The sequence below is a fragment of the Vulpes lagopus genome, chromosome 3 (genome assembly GCF_018345385.1).
Source record: "Vulpes lagopus strain Blue_001 chromosome 3, ASM1834538v1, whole genome shotgun sequence".
Classification (NCBI taxonomy): Eukaryota; Metazoa; Chordata; class Mammalia; order Carnivora; family Canidae; genus Vulpes; species Vulpes lagopus.
The window spans coordinates 114,447,416-114,475,045 of record NC_054826.1 but is presented as its reverse complement, the minus strand read 5'-3'; the positions used below and the strand labels follow the sequence as shown (position 1 = coordinate 114,475,045).

Sequence of the window (27,630 nt, the reverse complement as noted above, 5' to 3'; positions counted from 1 at the left end):
CATGCTCTGGGCAGGGGCGGGGGCTGTTTCCCAAAGGTCAGGTAGGGGTGGCATTCTGGTGCCATGCTTTTTCTTCCTCATGCGTGGCAACACAAGGAAATGCACTAGCTGGAAGGAAAACTCGAAGGAGGGCCACACAGGGATGGCCAAATTGGCCTCGTACCCCACTGCTCTGCAAGGTTGCGGGCGAGGGGGGAAGGGGTTTTGTGGCGAGGACGGGACACAGCAGAGACTAGGGCCTTGAGAAAAATCAGAAGGTTTATTAAAACAGCTCAGACATATTGGCTTATGAAGAGGTCAGTTTCCCCCCCAACAAACACTAACCTTTTTCATTTTCTTTAAAGGTTAAAGGCTTATGGGTTGTTTTATAGAAAAAGCAATATAGTCATTAGAGTATATGCCAAAGGACTCACCCTCATTTATACATTTCATGCCGTCAGGTTCAAACTCTTTGCTTTGAATCACTGCTAGTGATTATGCTGGCCAAACAGTGCAGAGAATATGGGGGCTTTTAATGGCCGAGATGTTCGAAATGCCAAATAACAAAGGAATGACTTGCTTAGGACAGATGGAAACCATGACAGAAACAATGGGCTTTGAAGAGAACCATTTTCATGGAACTTACAGAAAACCAAGTCAAAACATGTCCCACGTACCCTCCAAAAGCAGCAAGAGCCCCTCGAGTGCTCCCTTCTCCCCCCAGAACTTGCACTCTGTCAATGTATAACATCCAAGAACTCACTGCATGCTAGGCAGCAGAGTGTCATCTCTCCCCTGGGATGCTGTGCCACATGACATCATCATGTAAAATCTGCTGTGGCACTGCCCTCTGGCCTGCCAAACCTGGGGCGGGGACTGTAAGCTGATGGCCCATCTGAGCTTTTGCAATGAACATGGGAGAAAACATGGGAAAGGGCTCAGGGGGAGCATTGGCAAGTGGAGAGAGCTCATCAAGCGAGAGAGACTGCTGCCCCAAGCAGGAATATCGCTATGGCTCCACCAAGGAGGGAGGTGGGTGTGCTTCCCTGCCGCAGACCTGCAGCAGGAGGCCCATAGAGGGAATAGTGGTAGGTCACCACTTTCTAAATGTGATGGCCACTTCGACTCGCAGATAGCCTTTTCTTCGTTGGCACATGCCAGGCAGGGTCCCTCCACCACTACTGGCTGTAAAGCTCACCCCATGATTCGGTTGGGACTCACCTTGGAATCCCACCCACAACTCCTTAACTGCTCCTGACCCCCTTGAAATGTGCAAACCAACAGGCAAGTTGGTGGCAAAGTCTCTATTAGCCCTCTCAATGAAACAGCATCCCCAAGAGGCCACCTGGGGTCCAGCACTTGCTGGGGGGGGGCAGTGGTGTGGGTACCTCCATACTCAGCCAACACCAGCCTAGCCCACCGGTTGTGAATTTGGTTCTGTTCGACCCTCAGAGGATGAAACAGTCTTCCCAGCCACATTTTCAAGTGAGCCTAATACTATTTGCAATTAGCTTTGCTTTAGTTTGCAGGGATTGAGGTTGGTTTGGTATTATGTGTGCGTGTGTGTGTGTATATGTGTGTGTGTGTGTGTGTGTGTGTGTGGCAGAGGGACAGGAGGGCAAGTCGGTGTTAGCTTTTCGGTTCAGCAGTGTTCACATTTACACGAAATCCCCTTGTGTAGGATTTCTAGATTTCCCGGCTGTGAGGCAGCCTTGTTCGGCTACTGTTACTGATTTCTCCCTCAAGAAAGACACAGCCAGGGAATAAAATTGGTAAGAGAGATTCTTATTCTCTGGAACTTAAAAGTCTTTCACCAGAGGTGTCTTCCAGTGTAACTTGGCGGAGCAGTTGGGATCTGGAAACAAGGATAACACACTAAAAACTTTGTGCTTTGCAAAGTCAACATCAGAAACCAATTCGTTAACAACGTGCCAAAGATAAGTTCCCTTGCTTTTTTCATAACGGGCTGAATAATTCCCAAGAAAAGCAGCAACCACTGTGTGTCGCACTGCTCAGTTCTTGGGAAGGCCATGTCCCTTCTTCTGTAATCGCACACCCCAAATGAATGTTTCCTCACTTGGACACCCACTTTGCCTTCTATGGCCAGGGTGCTTTTATACCTACTGGCCCTAAAGAGACCAGGAGGGCCTAAGAGTGATTGATGGGGCCCTTTTCTCACATTATTTATTATAACACACAGGCCAAATGCTTTTGAGTCAGGCTTTTCTTGGAACCCAACAATAAAACAGCCCAAGGGATGGCAGGGGGTTTTCAGAAAGCAAATCTGTGAGTCTATTTGTCTTTGAGGCTGTTCCAAACCAGTGCAAACCAATGCCTTGCATACCATTCAAAAGACCAGGAAAAAAACCCAAATTCCCTCCAGAGATCAAAAAGACCATCCCCAACTTACATTAAAAAGAAGAAAAGAAAAAGAAAAAAAGCTCAGGTTGAGTTATGGAATTGGCACATGAGAGAAGAATGGAAGTCCAATTTACATGTGTAAACTGGCTTATGCGTTGTTTCTGAAAGAAGCATGTAGCTATGTTTGGAAATTAAATGTGGGAATGACAGTGTGTCTTTGGATTGCTGGAGAAACAAAATGATGTAATTGCACGGAGGCAAAATGTAAACAATGACAATTCTGCTGAAGGTCTGTTTGGCATCAGATAGTAAAACCTGTTTTTGTGCTCACAGGAGAGAAATGATAATCACTCCCCTTCTTAAGAAATCTTTTAAAGAGTGGAGGTGGGGGAACCCGGTACCCAGCTGGGGCACAGAGCCGGGTTTGGGAGGCTGGGGGTGGGTATGCTAGGTTGGATGTCAGCAAAATCTGCCAGCGTTTCACAACTCTGGGCTTTTCCTACAAGTCACCTCCCAGGGAGGGGGGGTGGGTGGGCATTTTCTGCAAAACGAAAGCCAGAGAACTCACTGGGTACAAGAGCCCCAAGACATAGGGACTCTTTGCAACGAATCCACAGATGGTTAACTAAGTATAGGTGGATCTTCTGTGCGTGGAGAACAGGGGGTAGAGAAGGAAAAAAAATGGAAGCAGTGCATGCATTCTAGCTGCAAAGGGGTGTCAACTACAACTGGTGTGTTTGCAACGCCCGAAAGCAGCCTCCACAGAGCAGTCTGTCCCCCGTTGAAGCTGCCCCCCAACACTGACCACTCTTGGGCTTCCGGCCATAACATCACCTCTTGATACTTACAGTCCCTCCATTGAGCACAACGGCCATCTCAGTGGGCTGATAGACATTGCTTCTAAACGGAGCGCTCGGTCTGTTTCCCAAGCTGCCATTGCGAAATCCCGCCGTTCGGAGAGCTGAGGGAGGGAGGAGGCAGCAACACAACACCCCCAAAAAAACACAAAACACACACACACAACAACAAAAAAAACAACCCACAATTTTGTTTTCTTCCCCTGAATCAACACCATGCCCCCCAGCACACACTCTGCACCCCCCTTCCCCGCACCCCTCCCCACCCCTCCCCATTGTCACAAGCCAGATTCAAAACAAAAGTCACAAAGGGGCTTTGTTCTCTGGCTCTCTTGGAGCATGACCCATCTCAGTGGTGTTGGGAAGTTTGTAGAATCCAGGGCACAGGCTGCTGGGGTGGGGGGCAGGGTTGAGCCTCTACTCCTCCGCCACTCACCCCCTCCCTGCAGCCCCTGCAGGCCCCGGGGGCAGGGGGGGACAGGGGACAGGGAAGCACCTCTGCAAGCCTCAAAGCTCTCCTCTCTCAGCATACCATGTCATTCGTGTCAAGTTCAACATCACACTGTTCAACCCTATTCAACACTTCTGGATACACAGAGGCAGACAACCCTAGGAATGTGGACAGAGTACACGACAGAGGCCATCTTCATGGGAGGGTGACTGGAAAGACAACCCAGTGACTCCCACGACCCAGGGAAGGGCATTTCTGAACAGGAAAAAAGAGACAGCTGTAGCAAAGATGGGAGACTATGTCAGCACTTTTTAACGAACCTAAGAAAGGTGGGTGGCTCAGGGGGTTAAGTATCTGTCTGCCTTAGGCTCAGGTCATGATCCTGCAGTCCCCAGAGCCCCTTGTGGGGCTCTCTGCTCAGCGGGCAGTCCCCTTCTGTCTCCCCACTCCATCTCTTGCTCTCTCTCTCAAATAAAATCTTAAAAAAAAAAAGGGTGGGTAAATAGTGTTTCTTATTTGCTGTGTGTTTTTAGAAGTCTAAATTTCCCATTTTTTGTAAAGAAAACCCAAATTACACAAAAAGAGCTGGAGGAAACAAATGCATACTGCTAAGTGAAAGAAGCCAGTCTGTAAAAGCTATAGGCTGTGTGTGATTCCAACTACGATATTCTGTGAAAGGCAAAAGAACAGAGACAGTAAAAAGATGAATGACTGGGTGGGGATGGGGGTGGGGACGGTGGTGAGGAATAGGCTGGAGGACAGGGCATTTTTAGAGCAACAGCTACTCTTTATGATACTAGAATGGTACACGGCCAACATTATAGAACTGTACAAACAGAAGAGAATGAGCTTTAAAATGTAAATTTTGGACTTGAGTTAATAATACCGTTATCAATACCGATTCACCAACTGTAACAAATGTACTACTAATGCAAGCTGTTAAGAGTAGGGGCATGTGGGAACTCCCTGTAGCTCCTGCTCAATTTTTCTGGAAAACTAAAATTGCTCTAAAAAAAGTAGTTCATTAAAAACTAATACAGAATGCAGGAGCACTCCAAAAACAAAAGTCCACCTCACTTGTGACATGGACTCTCTATTATTTTCATTCTCATGAAGGCACTAATCTTGCTTTGCTAGGAAAAGACTCACTTAAAAGTCTTTTCTGAAGAGGGGTGCCTGGGTGGCTCAGTTGGTTGAGCGGCTCGACTCCTGATTTCGGCTCAGGGTTGTGGGATCGAGCCCTGTGTGAAGCCCCATGGCACAGCAGCCTCCTGGCTCCACACTCAGCAGGGAGTCTGCTTGTCCATCTCCCCCTGTGCCTCCTCCAGCTCATGAGTCCTCTCTCTAACAAACAAATCTTAAAAAAAGGAAAAAAAGTCTTCTCTGCAGAGAGTAATTTTTTGAGCTGAAAAGTAGAAGAGAGCTTGGGATTTTTATTTTACTTGAGGCAGGAACCAAAATCACCTTAGTAATAGAGTGAACCTTTGCAGATAGCTGGCCAGCAGCTAGGCCAGCTTATACTTATACTGCTTATATGGAGTGTGAGAAGTCTTTCATGTATTTTTTTTAAACATTATTTATTTATTCGTGAGAGACAGAGAGAGAGGCAGAGACACAGGAGAGGGAGAAGTAGGCTCCCTGCAGGGAGCCCAATGCGGGACTCGATCCCATGACCCCAGGATCACACCCAGAGCCGAAGGCAGATGCTCAACCATTGAGCCATTCAGGTGCCCCAGTCTTTCATGTATTAACTCATTTAATTTTCATAGCATGATAGGGTCATTATTTCCATTTTATACAGGGCACAGAGAGATTAAGTTACTGGCCCAAGGTCACACAGCTGTAAAGAAGCAGAACCAGCACTCAAACCCAGGCAGAGAATCTGTGTCCTTAGGCTATACTGGCTTCAGATACTGTTTTTAACCATCACACTTACTTAGAAGCAACTTGAGAGGTTTTTTTGTTTTTGTTTTTGTTTCTAAGATTTATTCATGAGAGACACAGAGAGGCAGAGACATAGGCAGAGGGAGAAGCAGGCTTCCTGCTGGGAGCCTGGTGCGGGACTTGATTTGAGGACCCTGAGATCACAACCTGATCCAAAGGCAGATGCTCAACCACTGAGCCATCCAGGCACCCCAGAAGCAACTTGAGTTTAAGTGACATTCAGAGAGGGGCAGCTCAGCCCAAGCTGGACCAGAGAAACTGAGACAGGGTGAGGAATGAATGTTTCCAGATGTAGGTAAACCTCTTTTGCTTTAGCAGCTCCATCCAAGCTTTCAAGCAGCTCATTATGCATGAGCTGAGCAAGGAGACACCTTTCCCTGGAAGTAGAGAAGGGGGAGCCAGGGAATGGCACCAGGGGCCAGAGGAGATAGTTCATGGATTTTTACTAGTCTCAAATCCTAGCCTGCTTGAAGAGAGAATGCTAAATAGCACTGCTTTCCTTAAAATGCAGAGACCGGCCAGCTGTGGTGGAGGAATGTGACCCCAACACATTTTCCTCAAAGAAACAAAGGCTGGACTCTCCTCTCTACCGGCCATCTGTGGGGTGCCTTGGCCCCAAGGGCTCCCCTGTGTAGTGGTTATTTGTGGTTCTCTGCTGGTCAACATCCCTCCCACATTCTGAGGCCCCTGAGGGGAAGGTAGGCTATGACTGCCTTCCACCCTGGCCTGAGGTTAGCATGTGATTTCAACCTGGCCAATCAGGTCCAATCGGAGCCAACTCTGGGATTTTTGCTTAAGTATTCTGGGAAATGTTCCTCTTTTCCACAGGGATTCTATGTAAGCCTAGGGTTGTGGGCTGCCACTAACAGGGCCAAGAGATGGAGAAAGATCTAGTCATCACTCAAGCCTCCTTCATCTAATTAATGATTCCCGTAGCCCGATCCCCAGTACATTTATTTGTTGTTTTGTTTTTGCTTAAGCCAGGTCAAATCAGAGGTTTTATTACTTGCAACCTCCAGTGCCTTACCTAACACCCTACTCTGACCTGGGTCAGCGGTGAGAGGCAAGCAGGGCTCATCTGGAAGAGTGTCACCACAGGAATCTAAGTTTATAGGGGGAATGCTAGCCTTCTCCTATCCAGACTCTGCAAGTGAGGCTAGATTGGCCCTCCCCTCAAAGCTGATCCAGGGCCTTCTACCAGGTCACTAAGAGTCAAGAGTTTAAATAGCCCTGAGTCCTAAGGAGATCTGAAACCCCAAATGCTCCAAAAGAAAGAACACTTTTCTTTACTGCTCCTTTGGAAGGTGAACATTTAATATGCTTTGTTAACGCTTTCCAAGATGTGATCTGAGGTGCTATATCCTTTGGTACATTTTAATGTTTTATCACATACCTCATGCCTTGATGATAACTTTTATTAATAAGCAGGAGGTTGATGAAGTGGTATGTACCTGGGGTCTCATTCGGGGGTTGGGGGAGGAAACGTGGAAGCAAAGGCCCCTTGGGCTTGACTGAGCCACAGGCCACCTGGGATTGCCCTTCCCATCTCTTGAAGATGTCAGGGATCTACTCTCAAGGGAAGAGGCCCAAAAACGCAAAAGAAACAGAGCCAACTGTAACTCCTGGGCAAGGCCCCCAGTGGGGCCTGGTTCCCTAAAATACAAGCTGGCTGAGGTCAGCACCAAAGAAATAACAGCTGTTCTCACAGTGGCAAGGGAGGATGCCCAGATGTTCCCAAGCCAGCAAAGCAACAGTTTCTAGAACAAGGGCAATCCCTAGCCAGGATGCCAAATTAGCCTCCGTGAGCTTTCTAAGGGAATTGGTTTTGCCTGGGGCCCACCTGCTTGGTCCCATGTGAATTTTGGTGGGGACATGTTTGGGATGATCCAAAACAGGGCTATTAAAGTCTGATAACATCCAAGGTTGGTGAAGAAATGGGGCTCTCCTACAGTTATTAAGTGGAGGTGTGGGGGCAGTATATTAGTTTAACTTTTAGGGGGGCCTTCTGGCAGTCTATACATCAAGATTTCAAGGTGCAGGCTCTTACACGTGTTTTTTTTTCCCAAGAAGTTAATTGATCAAGGGCACAAAGATGAATGTTCACTGCAGCTCTGCTTATACAGAAGGCCAGAAACAAGTGGAATATTCACCAGTGGAGGATCAGAAAAATAAATTATTGTGCCCAAGGAAAGCTCTGCATCATGAAAAGGATACCAGAACTCTGCAGTCACTGACCTGGAGAGGCCTCAATCCATGATACAATATTGCTTTAAGCAAACACACTGCAGAGCAGTACTTAGATCAGTGGTTACATCGTCAAGTCACTTGGTGAGCTCAAAAGACCTAAACCCAAACAGATTTAGTCAGAACCGGGATGGGGGGTAGGCACTGGTAAATTTTTTTTACGCTGCCCAAGTGATTTTTTTTCCTCCAAGTGATTCTAACGTATAGTTTGGTTAAGCACAGCTCTATGGGTTTGGTGTGTGTGTGTGTGTGTGTGTGTGTGTGTGTGTGTGAGAGAGAGAGAGAGAGAGAGAGAGAGAGAGAGAGAAAGAGAGGGAGACAGGTAGACTATGTGTGCTCACCAAGAGATGTCTGGCAAGATGAGCACAAACAGCAGTAACTGCCTTTGGGCAAATGGGATTCTGAGCAATTTTTGTTATTTTTACTTGCTGAAACGTCTACGTGATTATTATAGCTATTGTCATCAAAAGGGAAGGATAAAAGCTATTTTTATTTTGGAAAAGAAAGGGGACAGAAAGACAACTTATTTGGCTTTGGAATGTGCCACAGTGTGAAACAGCTGGGGGCGTGGGGCACCTCTACATGCCCCGATCACCCAGCGTGCTAGCCCTGGTACTGCTGGTACTGACCTGGGTCCTAGATAACTTTCATCTCTGGATCTTATGTGGATAGGACATACTGGCTGCATTGTCACAGGAAAAGATGCATGTAGGGAAAACCAACTTTCCCCCTCCCTGCTTTTAAGAGTGTGAGCTTAAACAAGTTGCCTGATACCGCCTAGGCCTTGGTTTCCTGCTCTGCAGGAAATGAATGGAACTGATAAACCCTGTCTCCTCAATGTACAAAGTTGTTCTGAACATCTGTGAGACAAGGGTCACTAAAGTGCTTTGGGAAGAGGTGAGTAATTCTGTGGTAAACTAATCAAGCATCAGGGCTCTGGAATGAGCCTGTGTGGGCTCAAGCCCTGGCTTTGCCTCTTAGGTAAGATGCATAGCCCTTCTGTGCCTCAGTTTTCTATCTGCAAAATGGACTTTAATGGGTTATTGTAGGGATTAAATGAGATTAGCCACTAAAATGCTCAGAATGGTAACTGGTCCATGGTAAGCACTTAAGAAAGGTTAGCCATCCTTACTTTTGAAGACCCTACTACTTTAGTACTTCTAGCATCCCCATTTCACTGCAAGTAAACTAGACCATCAGGTTCAATACCAAGGATTCTTAACCTCCAGGGGGTCACAGACAGCTTTCAGAGTCTGATGAAGTGATAGACAAAAATCCTGCAGTGAGTATACAAAAATGCACACCCATTTCAGAAGTTCCTACTACCTTTGAGGTCCAGGGGGAGTCCAAGGGTCTCATAAAGAGAGGACCCTATTCCAGGGGGAGCCAGGGAAGAGGTGGCTCCACCAGATCCCAGGAGCTAGCCAGACTCCTGACCTCTGCTCATGACATTCCCTGGAGGGCCCTCTGGGCTCACAGTGATGATCTCTATCCTGACCCCCCTTGTCCTGGCAACATGGGGAGCCAGCGCCACCAAAGCTGATGCTCATTCTTGTTAAATCCTTTGACAAACATGGGCTTGCTGGCCTGGGACTTTCTAACAAGAATGAAACAGCTCTGATAAAGACCACACCAGGGTTTCTAGCCTCATCCACAGTTGAGGCCATTGGTGTTCCCTCCTGCTGGTCTGGTCGGGAGCTGGAGGTACAGAGGAAACTGGGCACATCCAGGTGGGGAGGGCTCTGGGTGGCCTTTGAGGATCTGATGCCTCGATGTGCTTCTCCCTGCCTGCAGGGGACAGGTAGGGTACACTCAGCACTCAACCCAGGAAGGTGGACTCCGCAGTCATGTCTGGCCAGTGAACACTGCCCAGCTGCCTGGGTGAGCATCACTGAAAGGGGACCCTGACCATTTGGAATGGACCATATCCTAGCTGTATGTCTTTGGCAAGTTACTGAACCTCTTAGAGTCTCCATTTATTCATCTATAAGATGGGGATAATATCAGGACCTACCTCACTGGGTACAGCAAGGGAAGTTAAGGACTTAGAATAATACCTGGCACACAGGGGATGCTCAATAAACAACAGCTAAGTAATCAGTACTACTCCTGCTGTGGCTACTACTACTATTAATGTGGTCATTATTAGAGCCCCTGATCTAACTTCAGACAACTGAGAAAAGGCAATTTTATTTAATCTCAAATGCTGGGAACCTAGCAGACTCACTTGAAGTAATGACTTGAAGAGATACTTCTGAAGCATCTAAAGCAGGGGCTTCGAGTGCCTGCACCACATCCTCTAAGCTCACCTCTGAATCCTGCTGCAGGGCTATCGGACAGTCCTGGGTACCCAGACAGCTGTCACCTCTAGTGTCCAGCAAGTCTCTCAGAAGCCAAGAGAACTTATTTGGCCAGGGTAATGGGGGATGTGGCAATGAGAGCGGGAGACAAAGGACATACATGACAGTTGGTGACTGAGGAGTTGGTGGCAAATGCCGCAGGCTCTTGATCTGAAAGATCAAGTCTGAGGCTTGTTCTACACACATCCCTGTCAGGTCCAAGCTCCAGCTTACAACAGCAGTCACCAACCCACTGATGTACTTGTTGGTTGTTTCTGGCTTCCTGGTCTCATTATCCCTCCCCTTTCCTTTGCAGGGAACACCTCCCAGGTAAGCCAGCTGCACCCAAGTCTCAGGCTTTGCTTTCAGGGGAACCCAACCAAGACACACATCCAGCATGCCAGGTCCTGGGAACCCAACCAAGACACACATTCAGCATGCCAGATCCCTCAGTATGTTACCTCTCACAACAGCGTTAGAGGTGCATTCTCTCATTATTTCTCTTTTACAGATGGGAAGAACTGAGGCTCAGAGAGGTAAAGCAATTTGCTCAAAGCCATACATCTAGGAAGTACAGAGGCTGGATTTGAGTTTGGGAATCTGACTCCAGGGATCAATTCATACACACCTAATGGCGGAGGTGGGGAGGAGACACAAGCGTTGCCCCCAGTATGCCCTGCATCCATCTAGGACCTGGACTACAAACTCAAACACTTCTAGGTAGCAGGGAATTAATGGTAATATGTTATAGCAGCCGGGTTGGGGAGCAATAGGGGAGTGGTGGGGAGTGTGGTAAACACAAAATGGATCCCCATCTAAAGGAACGGCCGCTTGGCGTGTTCCATAATTTGGCTATTATAAACAATGCTGCAGTAAACATAGGGGTGCATATATCCCTTCAAATTAGCATTTTCACATTCTTTGGGTAAATAGCCAGGAGTGCAATTACTGGATCATAGGGTAGTTCTATTTTTAATTTTTTGAGGAACCTCCATACTGTCTACCACAGTGGCAGCCCAAGTGTACATCAATAGATGAATAGCTAAAGAAGACTTGGTATATATATCATGGAATATTATTCAGCCTTAAAAAAGAATGAAATCTTGCCATTTGCAACAACATGGGTGGATCTACAGAAGGATCTATAATGCTAAGCAAAATAAGCCGGTCAGAGAAAGACAAATAATGATATAAAGACGTAATGAGGGATCCCTGGGTGGCGCAGCGGTTTGGCGCCTGCCTTTGGCCCAGGGCGCGATCCTGAAGACCCGGGATCGAATCCCACATCAGGCTCCCGGTGCATGGAGCCTGCTTCTCCCTCTGCCTGTGTCTCTGCGCCTCTCTCTCTCTCTGTGACTATCATAAGTAAATAAAAATTAAAAAAAAAAAAAAAAAGACGTAATGATTTCACTCATATGTGGAATTTAAGAAACAAAACAAAGAGGGCTGGCGGGGGGAGATAACCCAAAAAACAGATTCTTAACTATAGACTACAGATGGGTTATGAGCTGAGAGGAGGCTGGGGATAGGGGCGGGTGGGTGAAATAGGTGATGAGGATTAAGAATACACTTACACTGATGAGCACTGAGTAATATATGGAGCTGTTGAATCACTAGATTATACCCCTGAAACTAATATAACACTACACGTTAACTACACCAGAATTAAAATTAAAACTAACAAACAAACAAAAAGAGCAGCTACAACTCCTGAGCGGCAGCACCTTCCAGCCTACACTGGTTCAGATCAGCTCTAGACAATCGCTGCTGGGTGGGAATGTCAACCCACCATTGCCAGAGCTGACTTTTCCAAAGAGGTGAGAAACCTGGAGTTTTATATTAAATTAGTTGCCAACTGATAGGAAGAAATACTAAATAAAAATCCACCCCTGGGCCCGTGATAGCGTAGAGGCCAATGTTTGTGGGCTCCAATCTGCCAGGACTGCCCCGGGAGGATGGATCCCCACTAGAGAGAAAAAAGGGAGGCCTTTGGGGGCACATGGGCCCAGAGCCTAACCCAGCAGGGTGGTGACCGTGTTACCTGCATTGTGTTCATCCATCGAGAAGGCTTTGTTCTCCATGTAGGTCCGTGGCAGCTGCACGTCCTCCTCAAACGCCGTCTCCCGCATTCTCGGCTGCGAGGTGTCGAAGTAGTTGGGCGTGTTCTCCTGTGGGGCTGGTAGGATGGTGCAGTGGATTTCGGGGATGGCGTGGAAGATCACGAAGACCCAGCCGCTGGCCACCAGCGTGATGGCCAAGGTGGGGTCGCCCCAGGCATCTCCCTGCCGCAGCTCGGCGTTGCCAAAGAGGTACATGGTCATCCAGGCCACCCAGATGAGCACAGAGAGGAAGGCTGTGACCAGGATGCAGGCCCCGTTCTGCTTCCATTTCTTGAACTTGCCGCACAGCGTGAAGAGCGCCAGCCCCAGGGTGGCCACCAGCAGTACCATGTCGTAGATGAGGGCCATCACGAAGTCCATGGGCTCGTAAGCGCAGGCCGGCTTTGCGTCGCGCAGAACAGTCAGCACCAGCCACTCGATGGCGATGATCACCTGCACCAGCATCAGGCACAGCGCCACACCAACCAGCTGCCAGCCCGAGGGGCTCTTGCCGTGGCGCACCAGCCTCCGCACGCGCCACGCCTGGCTCAGCAGGCAGGAGAAGCAGAGCGCGAAGAGGACGCCCCAGAGGAACCGGCGCACCGAGCAGATAGTCTCGTCTTCCCGGATGATGAAGGCAAATGTCAGCCCGAAGAGGCCCAGGGTCCCCAGAAGGAAGAGGAAGTGGAGACCCACGGGGTCCTTCTTCTCCTTGTCCTTGATAAATGGTAGCCGCACCAGCAGGATGAGCATCAGGAGCAGCGTGATCAGGGCGCCTGCCCCAGCCACCGCCTCCACCACGATGCCCCAGATGGTGTCCAGGTCGCACAGGGACACGTACTGAGGGAGGAGATCCAGTCCACAGCCCCGGGACGTGCTGGCGTTCTCAGAGGCCCCGAAGGCGATCACAAAGAGTAGGAGGAAGGCGAGCACCTTGTGGGTTCTCATCTTTCTCTCTGGCACCAGAAATGTTCCAGAATATTGAGGAGGGGGGGTTGGGAGGGGTTTGGTTTGGAGGGAGAAAAAGATTGATTCAGTGTAAGATTTCCCACTTTGCTGACTTAAGACCCACCTCATTTGGAACCTGCTGGCCCACAAGGCACCTTTGACAGATCAGAAAAAGGCACCCCTTTCTCCAGACAGCACAGCCCCTGGGGCTGTGAAAGAGGGGGGGCTGGGAAGGGGGTGGTGGTACAGGACCCTGATTTCAGCTCCCATCTGCAGCCTTGATCTGGCACAGTCAACAATCATGAATCATCACTGCTAGTGACTGGTGAAGAGGGTGAGAGAGAGATTCACTCTGTGTACTCTTTTGTATTCGTTGATTTTTATATTCTGTGCTACATCTGACCTCTTCAAACATAAGGAAATGGAAACAAAACCGAAGAGTTATAGCTATGAGCCCAGCACTGTGCTGAGAATGGTATGCACTGCCTCTTTCCAGCCTCTTGATGGTAACGGCTTAATATTTACCTATGACTCACTCTAAGCCAGGCACTGGGCACATCCAGTCCTTACACTGGTGACAAAACAGGGTCTCCAGGAGGTCAGGACACTTAACCAAGGTCATACCACCCAGCTTCTAGAAGCATACCCTCATTTCAAACACAGTGTATCCAAAATGAATTATCATCCTGGGTTCTCCGTTTCCCTCGCCCCTCAGACCTCCTCCAAAGATCTCCAGAGAAACCATCCTCACGGCACCCCTGTCTACCTCTCCCAGGGTGCCTGCAGGATCCCCCTTGGCACTCTTTCAGGGCCCCATGAAAGCTGGACTCCACACAGCAGCCGTGGCAAATGGGCTTAACCCAAGTCTCATCTTACCCCTCCTCCTCCCTCTGCTTGAGCGTTCCCAACCGGTTGCTTGGAAAACTGTTCCTCACCCCCACCTAATGTCACCCTCTCAGGCCTTGGCCAAGGTCACAGCTCCATTCCTCTTCACCGGAGCCTCCTGTCTCTCTCTTTCTTTCTTTCTTTCTTTCTTTCTTTCTTTCTTTCTTTCTTTTTCTTTCTTTCTTTCTTTCTTTCTTTCTTTCTTTCTTTCTTTCTTTCTTTCTTTCTTTCTTTCTTCTAATAGTTTTTTCTTTTTTCTTGCCTCTTTACTTTGTTTCTCCCATTCCCTTCTTGCTCTTTTCCCCGTTTTTCTCCACGGCAAGATGCAGGAGGACAGGGACACCATTAAGTTCATCAGGGTCAACCAGGGTTTCTCAACCTTGGGGTCTTTGCTGTGAGGGGCTGTCCTGTGCATTGTAGGATGTTCGGCAGTACCCACGGCCTCTATCCACTAGATGCCCATGGCACACCCACTCCCCTAACCTAAAAACGTGACAACCCCAAAATCTTTTGACACTGCCAAATGTCCCCTGGGGGGGTGGGCATGCAAATTCATCAGGACAACGCCACTGGTGTAGACTCCAGCAGTAGCACGCAGTGCTGGCACAAAGTGGATGCTTAGTAAATGCTGAATGAATGAGAGGCTTATTCACTAGGACTCTTTCCTCTACCACACTGCCACCAGCTCTTGCTTTTGAACGGAGCCTGGCCTTCAGAAAGCTATGGCCTACACAGCTCTGCTCGGATGCCTGTTTCCAGGCAGCTCAAGCTGGACCTATTGTCTTAGCTCCACCCCTGTGTGAGGTTGTAACCAGCCACATCCAGGCAGCTCCAGCTTATCCCTGGGGCTTCCTTAAGTAAATGCAGTATCGACCACCTCTCTCTTTCTCTCTCTCTCTCTCTGCTCCTTTACGGGATCCCAGGAGCAGCTCTGATCCTGCCTTGGCTGTGAAGCCATTGAGTGGGATAAATTATTGATGCCGCCAAACGAGAAGGAGCCTTGTGCTATAGGGATCGTCACCTTTGCCTACAGATGAGAGAAGGCAGGTTCAGGACAGAGGCATCTGGCAAGAGGTGCTTAAGTATGCATCCCAGTATTCCACTCAAGCAAATTAGGGGTGAGGATGCACTCTAGATGTTGGCAGTCAGACTCCTGGTCCAGTCACTATTCACCCAGCCAATTAGCTTCCCTTTTTTGGATTAAGCCAGTTTGAGCTGGTTTTGTGTTACTTGCCAACAAAGAAATCCTATTATTCCTTCCATATCATGGGGCCCCCTTCTTCCAGGATGTCCTCCCTGCCCAATGTCCAGGCATGCAGATGCAACCAATGGCAGCCAGGAGCTTTAGTGGGATCCAGTTGTCTCTTGTGGATCATTATCATTGTTAAGGATGGCCAGGAGGTGACAACAGCCACCCCACTCTACAAAACAATGTCGAGGATGATCAAGAGGGCTACAGACTGCCTCACAGAATGAAGCTGAGACTGGCTCATCTAGGATTTCTGAGGGAATTCAGAATTGCCCTCCAGAGTTTTCTACCCCTGCCAGAGGGACAATGACAGTAACTGGCTCATAATGCTTACTTTGCTGTAGGCATACTTTCTTTTTTTTTTTAATTTTTTTTTTTCTTTTTTTTATTTATCTATGATAGTCACAGAGAGAGAGAGAGAGGCAGAGACACAGGCAGAGGGAGAAGCAGGCTCCATACACCGGGAGCCCGACGCGGGACCCGATCCCGGGTCTCCAGGATCGCGCCCTGGGCCAAAGGCAGGCGCCAAACCGCTGCGCCACCCAGGGATCCCTGTAGGCATACTTTCATGTACTTCATATATATTAATGCCTTTTCTGCAGTGACACTATGAGGCAAGTACTCTTACCATCTCCATTTTTTAGGAAATAAAACATGGAGATCAGCTGGCTTGTTTGAGGTCACACAGCTAGAAAGTGGTGGAGCCAGGGGGCAAACAATTGTACTATTGTTACCTGGGCCCTTACTACAGACCAGGACTCTGGAAATGTCACCTGGTGAGTGAGCCCTTTGCTGGCCAGTCTGTCTTAAACAAGGTCCTTCCTGTCCCCATTATGCTCTACACCAGTACTTTTGATTTTTGTCTTTGTAGTGTGTGCCACAATTGCCAGATATTTTATTACCCTTTTGGACTCTTCCCCCGCTCTCCCATGTCCAGGGTTTTGTCTGTCTTGTTCTGCACTAACTTGCTGGTGCCTGGCTCATGGGCAGGGCTTACATCCCAGCTGCTAAACAAACGGATTGATACAAACGGATTGATAAAAACGGTCTCGCCCCTCCTGTTACCTCAGAAGGGCAGATGTTCTGGTTGTGGTCTTTTTTTTCTAAAAGGTTTTATTTAGGGGATCCCTGGGTGGCTCAGTGGTTTTGCGCCTGCCTTTGGCCTGGGGCGCGATCCTGGAGTCCCGGGATTGAGTCCCGCAACGGGCTCCCGGCATAGAGCCTGCTTCTCCCTCTGCCTGTGTCTCTGCCTCTCTCTCTCTCTCTGTCTATCATAAATAAATAAAAATAAATCTTAAAAAAATAAAGGTTTTATTTATTTATTCATGAGAGACACACACACACACAAGAGGCAGAGACACAGGCAGAGAGAAGCAGGCTCCATGCAGGGAGCCCAACGTGGACTCGATCCCGGGACTCCAGGATCACACCCTGGGGTGAGGGCAAACCACTGAGCCACCCAGGGATCCCCCAGCCACCCAGGGATCAATCCCCCTGGTTGTGGTCTTATAGAGGAAAGAACTGACTGACTGAACGGTTTAAGTCAAAGTTTGATCCTCAGGCCGCCAACAGCAGCAGCATCACTAGATATTCGGACTCTCATGGGGCGGGGTGGAGGAGGCCTAGCCCCCTGGGTTTCAGCAAGCCCTGCAGCAAGCTCCAAGTATGCTCAGATGCTTGGGCACACCGAGGTTCGAGAAGCTTGGACATAGGCAGCAGGGGTGGCCAGGAGCCATGGCCCCAGTGTGTTCACCTCACCAGCCCTGCCAGAGACCCAGCAGGAGGCATCCACTGTCAGGTCAGCCCCATCCAGCCCGGTGGGCCACTTGGTGCTCCCTCCCACCAAAAGAGCAGTTCTTCAGGAATCCCAAACTGAACAATGCCAGATTAGAGGTTTCAAGTCAGCCGCAGGCAAGGCTGATTGGGACGGGATGAATATATGGCAACAAACCCATGGGATGTAGGCGTGCGGCTCCTCAAAAGGAGGAATGAACAAATGTGAACGAATGCACAAGCCTCAGCTCACATACTAATTACCTTTGCTGCCAGGCAGGCTCCCAGAAATGTGACTCATTCAGAGGCTCTTAAATACGCTATCTCCCTCTCTCTCTCTCCCCCCACCCCCTGCCTACCCCCCCCCCCCCCCCCACAGAGGGGCCAGAAGCCTCCGGCAGGTGGAGAAACAGCACGCTCCATTTCTCCACGAGCTGGGGCCTGCAGAGGCTGGAAAAAATGCAGGCAAATTTCCTTGTGTGAGGACAGTGCTGCCTGCCCAAAGGCCACACGCAGGCCTAGTTCTCCCAGCCCCACTCCTCATCAAGCAGGGTGAACTTCTGAGCGGGATCTTTGGGTTTCAAGTTCTGCCCCCGCCACCTGCCAGCAGCACTTTGGGACGCTGGGCAGCTGAGTTAACCTTTCTTGCCTCAGTTTCCTCATCTGCAAAACAGGGGTGTTAGCGGTACCCCTCATTGTTGTGAGGATTAAAATAATAGGTTTTAGGACAGTGGATGACACAGGGCAAGCACTTATATAAGCTGTCTGTTAAATAAATAGAAATGACTGGCAAACATTCCCTCATCAGAGGTTATGAACTTTGCTGACTGCTTTTCCAGGAGGAGCAGTTGCCATGGAGATGGGGTGGGAAGGGGGCTCACCCAGATGTTTGTCCAACACTGGTTTCCAGCTTCCCCCATCACAGCAACCAAAGAGATCCCTGAGGTGGTGCGAAAGGGAGATGCCCTGGGTGGTAGTCTGCCCTGGGAGGCTCTAAACTCACCTGATCCCAAAGCAGGTGCTCTAAGTGGAAGCCTCACTATGAAGATGGTTTTCCCAAGGGGGAAACCCAGGCCAGCCTGGGGGCCCTGAAACTGGGTATTCCTGTCAAGAAGTCAGAGCCAGGACACCCAGAGACCAGACACTGGCCATTCTCTTGGGAACCAGTGTCCTCATCTACCCACTACCCAGAAAAGAGATGCGAGATGTATAAAATCACTCCGAACACCATTTTGCCCAGCCTCACTTCAGTGGCTCCTAGCAGGGCTCTAAGGACGCCTCTACCTCAGTGTCCCTTTGCCGTGCCCAGCAGATCAGAGGCATCTTAAACCTATCTTCTCTAAGGGCGTGGAAGAGATGCTAGAACCTGGAAGGGAAAGAAAAAAAAAACCAAGCAGGTGGCGTAGGGGCTTTCCTACTCCTGGGCAGTCAGTAGTTCGGTACCTGGATGAATGCGGGGCACAGAATTTACACTTCTATCCGTCTCCTCTAGAGTGGAAGACCTCAGTGGGAGTGAAGCCAGACATAACTATATGACATGTGGCATTACTTAACCTCCCTGACCCTCAGTCTCTTCCTCTATAAAAGAGAAAGATAGTGCCGCCTTTCAAAGCCAGTGTGAAAAGTGCATGAAAAATACTCTGCAAGGTGCTTGGCACACTGGGAGTACGGGATCCCTGTTTATTAGGAAGACAATTATGATTCCATGGTCCTTCCTGTTGGGAAAATGAGAGGTGAGGCAGCTTGGCCAGGGGCGTACTGGAGGACTCCCAACTCCTGACCTGAGGCCCTTACATGATACCTCTGGTTTGAGCCCTCACCCCATGTCTGGCAGAAGGCCAGGATGAAGCTGTGGAGCCAATCTCCCCACGCACCCCAGCATTACACTCCGTCCCAGCCTACTCCCGTTATAGCCGACGGTGCATTTCCTGCTCTGCAAGATCAAACTGTTACAAGGTTTCCTGACATTAAGCTCTTTCCCAGACCCACAATCTCACCCTCTGATATCTTTTCCAAGTGACACCATCTCATAACCTTCATTTCTCAATGCTGCCCGGACCATCAGCCTATTTGGGGGCCCTTGAATTTAATAACCCTCCTAGGTTAGTAAACAGGGTTGCCAGAACACAAGCTCCAAGATCCATGAATATGGAAAGCAGCTCCAATCCTGTAAATAAAAGCAATCATTTAAATGCAAATTGCATCCTTGGCTGTCCGTTCAGGGGTGGATGGTTCCTCTTGGGCTGTAATTCGGAGAAGAAAATGTGACTAACTCAGAACCCCCAGGAAGCTCTGCTGTGAAGTGCTTATAGGGCCAAGGGCTCTGGGAGGGGGCCCCTTAAAGTGGACAAGAACTGCCTCAAAGTGGGATGTGAATTTTAAAACCTCAGCTGCTCCTCCAGTGGGCTCACAGGACAGGACAGGCTCAGAGCGGTCCCCACAGGCCAGAGAGAGCCCCTCGGAGGCTCCCGGGGCCTTGCCATCCCCAGAGGCAAAATGAAAGGGAAGCTGCTTTCAGTCTCTGTGTTAGGTCAGGAGGAGCTTTTAAAAATCCAATCCTTTGGCTTCCCACTTAAAATCCTCTGAGGGTTCACTAGCCCAAGGAGAATAAAACCTAAACTCTTTTCCCCGGCCCAAAGATTGGGATCCGGCTGGTCCTATCATCCTCTCCCACCCACCCCCTCCACATCTGCCTCGATCTCCAGCCACAATGGCCTTTGTTCAGTTCTAAACTCATTCCCACCTCTAAGCCCTACACTTGCGGTGGTCCTCCAAGACCTCCCAGAGGTGGGCCCTCCATCTTGCCAGGCTCCCCAAAAATGTCACTCCGAGAAGGGTCTCTCCTACAGAAGCCAATCCTCATCCTTTATTGGACATCCTCCCGTTTTATGTTCCTGGCAGCCCTTACCCCAATTAGAAGTTATATCTACTCACTATTTATTTACTTATTTAGTTATTCACTTGCTCACCCACCTGGCCCCGGCCTGGAGAGCGGGAGGGGGGGGGGGCTTGTCGGTTTTCTACACTGTAGTGCCCCAGCTTCACTTCTGTGGCTGGTACACGGCCGCAAAGACCAAGTTCAGCAATAAGGAGTTGGAGCTTCTCTAACATGACTGCTTGTCTTGCTGCCTGCCCCAAATGGCGACTTCTTTCCCCTTGCATTTTTCTCCTTCTCAACTCAGCTGACCCCTTTTCAGACTCAGAGCAGGGAACACACAGAAAACCCTTCACTCCACGGCCTAGATACAAAACCGGCCCCGGGGAGGGCTCCCGCCCCACAGATGATGATTTGCATTCTATTTACATGCTATTTGCATGCAGCTTAACTCGAAGTCAAAACCCACCCAGGGCCCCCACCCCACCGAGGAAACTTCTGAATCAAGGTTCCTTGGCTGAAGTTCCCGTGGCTTTTGTGCCAGGTCCTTCCCTCACTTTCCCCCTCACTTCTCTCGTCTTTTCGAGGACCCCCGGTTCCTCCCCCTGGGCTCTGCTCAAGTACCCCCCATCCTGGCGCAGCTGGGCAGCCAGTGTGGCGCGTGGGCCGGGGCCCCGGGCAGGGACGCCGCTGCCCGCCACACTCCAGGGGCCTTTGTCCGCGCTCCAAGGGGCCGCCCCCTTCGCGAACGGGGAACGAGGTGGGGGGCGGGGGGCGGGGGGCTGGCTAGGCCTGGGTGTGACAGCGGGGGCCAGGGGACCAACTCGCGAGCCGCGCTCGGGCCGTCCTCGACCGCAAGGTCGGCGCCCCGCTCCCCCGCTGGCTGGCTGGCTCCCCCGGGACCCAGGCGGGTGCGGGCGTTGGGGACCCCGGGATGTGCCCTTGCGGGACGCGGCTGGGAGCCCGCGTCCCGCAAGGGCAGCGAAGGCACCTCTGCACGGGGCTGGTCCTCACCCCAGCCGGCCGCTCGCCATTGTATGCAGCCGTCCCTCGGCCCCAGGTCTCCGCTCGGCCGCCCTCCACCCCCTCCTCCCGGCCCCGCGCACTGCTCCCTCCTCGTCCCGTAGGCCCCCGGCCCCTGCGGCAGGTGCGGCCGCTCACCCCCAGAGCCCGGCCCCCGTGAGCACGGCTCCGTCTGCCCTGCGGTCACCCCCGCGGGCGGAGCACGCGGCCCCGACCTGCCCGCGGCTCTCGGCACGAGTCACCGGGTGCGGCTGGGCTCCTCGCGCTACTCCCAGCTGTCCTTTACCTGTGGTCGCCCCAGACCCTGCTCTGAGACTCGGATCTCCACCTGGTCCGGGTACCCAGCACCCTCCCCCCAACCCCGGCTTAGAGGTCTCCAGCCCTCCCCTCCCCTCCCCCGCCCGCCCTCTGCGGCTCCTCTCCCGCCGCACCGGTTCCCCCCTCCTCGACCTCCCGTCTCCCTCAGCGGACTAACCCCCTGGTTGGGGGGGGCGCTTAGAAGGGCCCAAGACGCGGACTCCCCAGTCCTCCCAAGTCCACGGCGGGAAAAGTTTGTGGGGTCCTAGCAGCGCCCTCCACCCCATCGGCGCGGCTCGCACTCACCGACCCCCGCGGCTTCGCAGCGCCGACGCTCCTGTGGGTCCTTGGCCTCAAGTCACATCTCTGCAGCGCGGCCGCGGCCCCCGCCCCGCGCGCCCGCCCGCCCGCCCGCCGGTCCCCGCTCACTGCATCGCCCTCGAGAGCCGCTGCCGCGCGAGGCGCCCCCTGGCCCGGCCCGCGCCGCTGCAGCCGCGGCGACCCCGCCCCCTGCTGGCCCCGCCCCCGCCGCCCCCGGGGCATCCGGCCCCGCCCCCCGCCCGGCCGCGCGCGCGGGTCCTCCCGGCCCCCGGCGACAATTGCGCAGCGTCTCTCCATCAGCTCAGTCCTCTAGCTCCTTTCAGGGAGCGCTGAGACGACCTCTTTTCAGGGTCCCAAATTCGGAGACACTTCCCGCACATTCACAGTGCACCCGTAAGCGGTCCAGACGCACCGGACATCTCCCCAAGTTGATTCGTTTGCAAGGACACACACACACACACACACACACACACGAGGGATACTCCCTCGTATCCCTCACACACTACGACACACACTACGGTGTCCTAGTACAGGACACTCCCCAAAGCGGGTTCACGAGCAGTGACTTCCCCTCACCGTACACGCACCGGGTCCTGCACGCAGAGGATCCCGCGGCTTGGCCTCCTCTAGTGAGTGTCCACCTGGGCACGTTCCGCTCCCCCCACCCCGCCCCAACGTGTCACTGTCCCTTTGCACACACCGCTCAACGCTCGAGCCCTTGGCTACCCCAAATATACAGGTTCACACGGTACATCTTTCACCTGGGTCCTTACGCAGAACCTCCAGCACCAACGCTGCACACATCACCCACGTATGCACAGGTCCACTACTACTCCCTTGGGCGGTACACACCAGCCCCCCGGGTCCACTGGCCTGGCGCTCCGCAGACGCCCACGGTGCAGCGCGGATGCACGCCCACCCGACGGCTGCAGCGCTGGCTTGAAGGCGGCGGAGGGGGGAGGGGGGAGGGGGGAGGGGAGGAGGAGGGGGCGGGGGGGGGCGGTCCCAGGCAGCCTCGCTCCTCCACACTGAGTCTGGCTTCTGGTCCACCTGGCTGTCCCGGATCAGCATCGCCCAGATGGGGCCTGGAGCTGCTGCACCCACCGCGTTGGTTCCCTCGATGACTCAGACTTTCAAGCTCCTTCCAAACCCAGAACTTTGAGACCCCCCCCCTCCCCCGCCGCCCCATTCTGGTTTCTGAGAGTGAGATCACCTCCCTCCACTCCATCGCAGTCCTACAAGACAGGACAGGGATGTGACCCCTGCTCCCTACCTCCCTGCAGCGGGGCGGGGATAAAGAGGCAGGAAGGTGGGTTGCATATTCCCTTCTGGGGGTAATTGTATGCCCTGATCTTTGAAGACCACAGACCTTTCAGAAATTTTCATCATTTCCCGTGAGCCTCTCAGGTCCTGCCCACACAAGCCGATTTTCTCCTGGTCAGGCCGCGGACACATCCCCGCGAACAACTTTTATTATTTTTAAGGAAAAATGGAAGGGAAAGGCAGAAAAATTTCCCTGTTTTATTTGCCTCAACGCCTAGAACAATGCCTGGCATACAGTAGGCGATCATTAAATATTTACAGGAAGACACCTCTTCAGCGTTCCCGCCGGATTGCGTAATTGGAAAATGGATAGGCATTGCCACCTGGTGGTACCTATGGGAACTGACGCCGAGATCCTTTCCTGTGTCAACGTGGGCAAGTTCACCTTTCTAAGCGTCAGTTTCTTGCAAAATTCAAGATGGAGATGACTTTAGTAGTACATGCCTGTTGGGGTTGTTGTGCAGATTAAACACAGAATAAATGCAAATTGATTCATGTAGAGTCTGGCATGTGGAGTTATATATACTTATATACAGTTGTATTCCCCTTCCTCTTTCAGACTTGTTTTCCAGAGGGACTCTCACTGACATGATCAGTTTAGCTTTGGGTGAGGCTGTTGAGTGGCAGGTGCATGCCCACCCCCACCTTGTTCAAGGAGTCATGGATAGTCATCATCATCATCTTGGTAATGTATGTAGTGCTACTGTGTGCCAGGTGCTGTTCTAAGAGCTTTATATTCTTTAAAATACTTAATCCTCCCAGTAATCCTCTAGGCCAGGTATTATTATTCACCCCATGTTACAGATGGAGACGTTGAGGCCCAGAAGGGTTAATTACTGGTTCATGGTCATACAGTCGACAGAACTAGGATTCAATCCTGATTTTCTCTTTCATTCAGTGGCTGAACTGGCATAATTTGCTGTGAGGAAGGTCAGACATCTTCACAGAGGAACCTCATGTCCCTTGGAGGTTCCTTCAGTCTCTATCCCTGGAGAGAACAGCTCTAGGAGGTGTAGGGAGCTGTGTCAGGAGCTCAAATGTTCAGTTCCCTTTGGGCAAATGAAAACCAGAGGCTTCCCTGGCCCTATTTCTCCCCTGAAAAATGAAAAGAGCACTGCCTCTGGATTCCCACTAACAAATGTCACAGTGTGTAGTGTGTTTGTGCGGTTCTTTGTTTAGTGTGTCTTCCTAGGTAGATTGTAACTCAGTGCTGTTCCAATGAGAACTTTCTACAATGATGGAAGCAGGTTTTTAAAAAGATTGATTTATTTATGTATTTCAGAGAATGTGCCCTCATGTGAGGTGTGGTGGGGTGAGGGGGAGAGGCAGAGGGGGAGGGAGTGGGAGAAGTAGAAAATCTCCAGCAGACTCCAGTCTCCCCATGGGACCTGATCTCACCACCCTGAGATCATGACCTGGGCCAAAATCAAGAGTTGGATGCTTAACAGTCTGAGCCACTCAGGTGCCCCAATGATAGAAGTGTTCTATAACTATGCTATCAGGTATGGTAGCCACTAGCCACATGTGGCTATTGGGCACTTTATATACTAGTATGACTATGGAACTGAAATGTCAATTTTTAATAAAATTAAATTAAAATTTCAAAAAAGATTTATTTATTTATTTATTTGAGAGAGAGAGAGAGAGCACGCGCACAAGCAGGGGGAGTAGCAGAGGGAGAGGGAGAAGCAGACATCCTGCTAAGCAGGGAGCCCAATGGGGGCCTCAGTCCCAGGACCCTGGGATCATGGCCTGAGCTGAAGGCAGATGGTTAACCGACTGAGCCACCCAGGCACTCCAAATTAAATTAAATTAAATTTTAAGATCTATTTATTTATTTTAGAGGGAGAGCATGCAAGTGGGAGGTGGGGAGGGAGAGAATCTCAAATACATTGAGCATGGAGCCCAATGCTGGGCTTGATCTCATAACCCTGAGATCATGACTAAACCAAAATCAAGAGAATCAAGAGTGATGCTTAACTGACTGTGCCACCCACACATCCCAAAATTAAATTATATTTTAAGTTAAATTAATTAAATTTAAAAAATTAAATTTAAATAGCCTCATGTGGCTAGTGGCTACTATAAGGACAGGAAGTCTCCCAATGCCCCCAAAGCTGTCAGTTAGGAAACATTCACGTAACAGGATGAAAAATGGCCTAAACAATAGGGGTTTTTGTTATCATACAACAGTAAGTTGAGATGTGGGTGATCTCACCATTGGTTTATGTTCAACAATGTCAACAAGGGCCCAGACTCTTTCCAGCCTTCTACTCTGTCATCCTCAGCTTGGCTGGCACCTCATGGTCACAAGATGGTTGCCACAGCATCAAGCATCAAGTCTTTCGCTTGATAGTCTCCAAATGTAGGAAAGAAGATGTTTGAGCTCCCCTCATGACCTCCCTGTTAACCAGGAGGGAAATCATTCCTAGAATTACCTCCTCTTCTCACCCCTTCCTTGCTGTAGATTTCCTGTTACATTTTGTTGGCTGGAACCATGTTACCTACCCTCCCCTAGTGCAAGGGAGGCTGGGAAGTGAGCACTTGACATACAGAGACTCAGTGAAGAAGGATGGTTGAGGGAAAGGTGGTTGAGACAGGAACTTCAGTGTCTGCCCCAGGTGTTCCTCTTACGGGTACGGAGCAGGGGCCTGAAGCTGCATCCTGCATTTGCAGTCTCAGCTAGCCATGCAGGGAAGGGGCTTCCAAGCTTCTGACTCTCATCACTGCTTCTTGGAGGGGGCCAACGCAGTCCCAGCGCTGGACATTAGATAGGTGGCTCCCTCTCTCCTCCTCTCTTTTTAGTTGCTCCTGAAGCAACTTGATCTCCATCCACAAAAGCAACTCTCTTCTCTCAAGAAAAGATTTCACTATTTCACTGCTGGAAGGTGCTTTGCTGTGTACAGAATAGTTGCTCCTAAAGGCAAACTACCCACAAATACTGTACAATCTCATTTATATGTGGAATCTTAAAAAACAAAAAAACATTTAAAAAAAACCCACAAAAAACAAACCCAAAACGTAAACACATAGAAAATGAGATCAGATTTGTGGTTATCAGAGGCAGGGAGTAGGATAGGGGGACTTGGGTGCAAGTGGTCAAAAGGTACAAACTTCCAGTTACAAGACAAGTAAGTGCTGCGGATACAATGTACGGCATGATGATTATAGTTAATATTGCTGAATATTATATTTGAAGGTTGCTAAGAGAGGAGATCCTAAGTCCTCATCACAAAGAAAAAACATTTTTCCCCTCTTTCTTTTTTTCTTGCATCTACATGAGATGGTGGATGTTAACTAAACCTACTGGGGTCATCATTTCGAGGCTATGCGAGTCAACTCATTATGCCAGATTAACTTATGTGGGACCAAGCCACATGTTGCTCAGTGGGGAACCTGCTGCTCCTTCTCCCTCTGCCCCTTGACCCCCACTCATGCTCTCTCTCAAAGAAATAAGTAAATCTTAAAAAAAAGAGAGAGAGAGAGAGAGAGAGAAATTTCAGTTGCTTTTCATAAGATTTTATGTTACCAGGTAATGTAATGAGCTTATTGTTGTTTTTAGATGAATGAATAAATATTTTCAAAAATATTTTTTAAGGGCAGCCTGGGTGGCTCAGCGGTTTAGCACCGCCTTCAGCCCAGGGCATGATCCTGGAGACCTGGGATTGAGTCCCATGTCGGGCTCCCTGCATGGAGCCTGCTTCTCCTTCTGCCTGTGTCTCTGTCTCTCTCTGTTTCTCATGAATAAATAAATAGAATCCTTAAAACATACACAGTGTTGCATGTCGATTATATCTCAATAGAACTGAAAGAAATATATAATAATAAAATGCAAAAAGTTAAAATGTAACAAAGAACTGTTGGAATTGTTGCAATTCTAGGATAATTCTTTACAGGCTTCTGTGAACCTCTCCAGTGAAGGTTTCAGAAACCTTAGGACTGTTCGTCTGTACTCAGTTATCAAGCTCAGAGGGGTGTGGGCTCCTAGGTTAAGAGAGAAGCTGTGGAGGGCAGGGGATGGGTTGGCGCAGAAAGACGGCTGCACCTGTCACAGAGCCTGGGCTCTCCCCACTGCCTCCTCTTCTGGCAGAAATCTCAGCTCACTTTCCCTTAGTTCAGGCTAAATGTAGACTGTGATGGGCATACAGATCACCCGGGGCTCTTGTCAAACAGCAAATTTTGGTTCAGAGGGTCTTGCTGGAGGCAGTTGTGTGGGAGGATTTTTCCTTCTAATACCCTCCCAGGTGGCTGCTGATCCCAGGGCTGCACTTTGAGTGGCCAGGGTTTCGCCCAGTTGTTCTCAATCCTGGCTACCCTTTAGAATCGTCTGCATCATTAAGCATAATGGGTGCCTGGGTGCCAGTGATTAGAACCACTGGCGATGGAACCCGGGATCAGTATCAAGACTTTAGTGTGCACTTGGATGATTGCTAAGCTGGAAGAAGACCTTTGAACTCTGTGTCTAAGAGCAGGAGCTCCTGGGTCAGGAATACTGGGCACTGATCTCCGGAATGCTGTGCAACCTTGGAGAAGTCACTGGGTCTGTATCTCGGTTGGTTTCTGCATCTGTGCAGGTGGGGGTGAGGGGTTGATCATAGCAGCCTGCACCCACTAGAGTTGAGTGAGCAGTAACAACGTGTGTCAATGGCTTTGCATCATGCC

The 27,630-nt window shown here is 50.3% G+C and overlaps 1 protein-coding gene across 1 annotated transcript; it reads right to left on the bottom strand.

The window, feature by feature from the left end:
- Positions 1-240: 240 nt before the first annotated feature.
- GPRC5B (G protein-coupled receptor class C group 5 member B) lies at positions 241-21,784 on the bottom strand. The gene is made up of 4 exons (XM_041748330.1): positions 21,631-21,784; positions 12,217-13,230; positions 3,189-3,301; positions 241-1,834 (listed from the first exon to the last, which is right to left on the bottom strand). Exons 2-4 carry the CDS (start codon positions 13,220-13,222, stop codon positions 1,790-1,792), a joined length of 1,164 nt encoding a protein of 387 aa, XP_041604264.1. The 5' UTR covers positions 13,223-13,230; positions 21,631-21,784; the 3' UTR covers positions 241-1,789.
- Positions 21,785-27,630: the final 5,846 nt, after the last annotated feature.

What these genes read in the sequence shown, in the direction of transcription:
- GPRC5B (XM_041748330.1), bottom strand. Translation starts at nt 13,222, where the DNA reads ATGAGAACCCACAAGGTGCTCGCCTTCCTCCTACTCTTTGTGATCGCC. An exon ending in GATGGATGAACACAATGCAG is followed by an intron (nt 3,302 to 12,216) that starts GTAACACGGTCA and finishes TCCCTCCCTCAG; the next exon opens with CTCTCCGAACGGCGGGATTT. An exon ending in TTGTGCTCAATGGAGGGACT is followed by an intron (nt 1,835 to 3,188) that starts GTAAGTATCAAG and finishes CCTTGTTTCCAG; the next exon opens with ATCCCAACTGCTCCGCCAAG.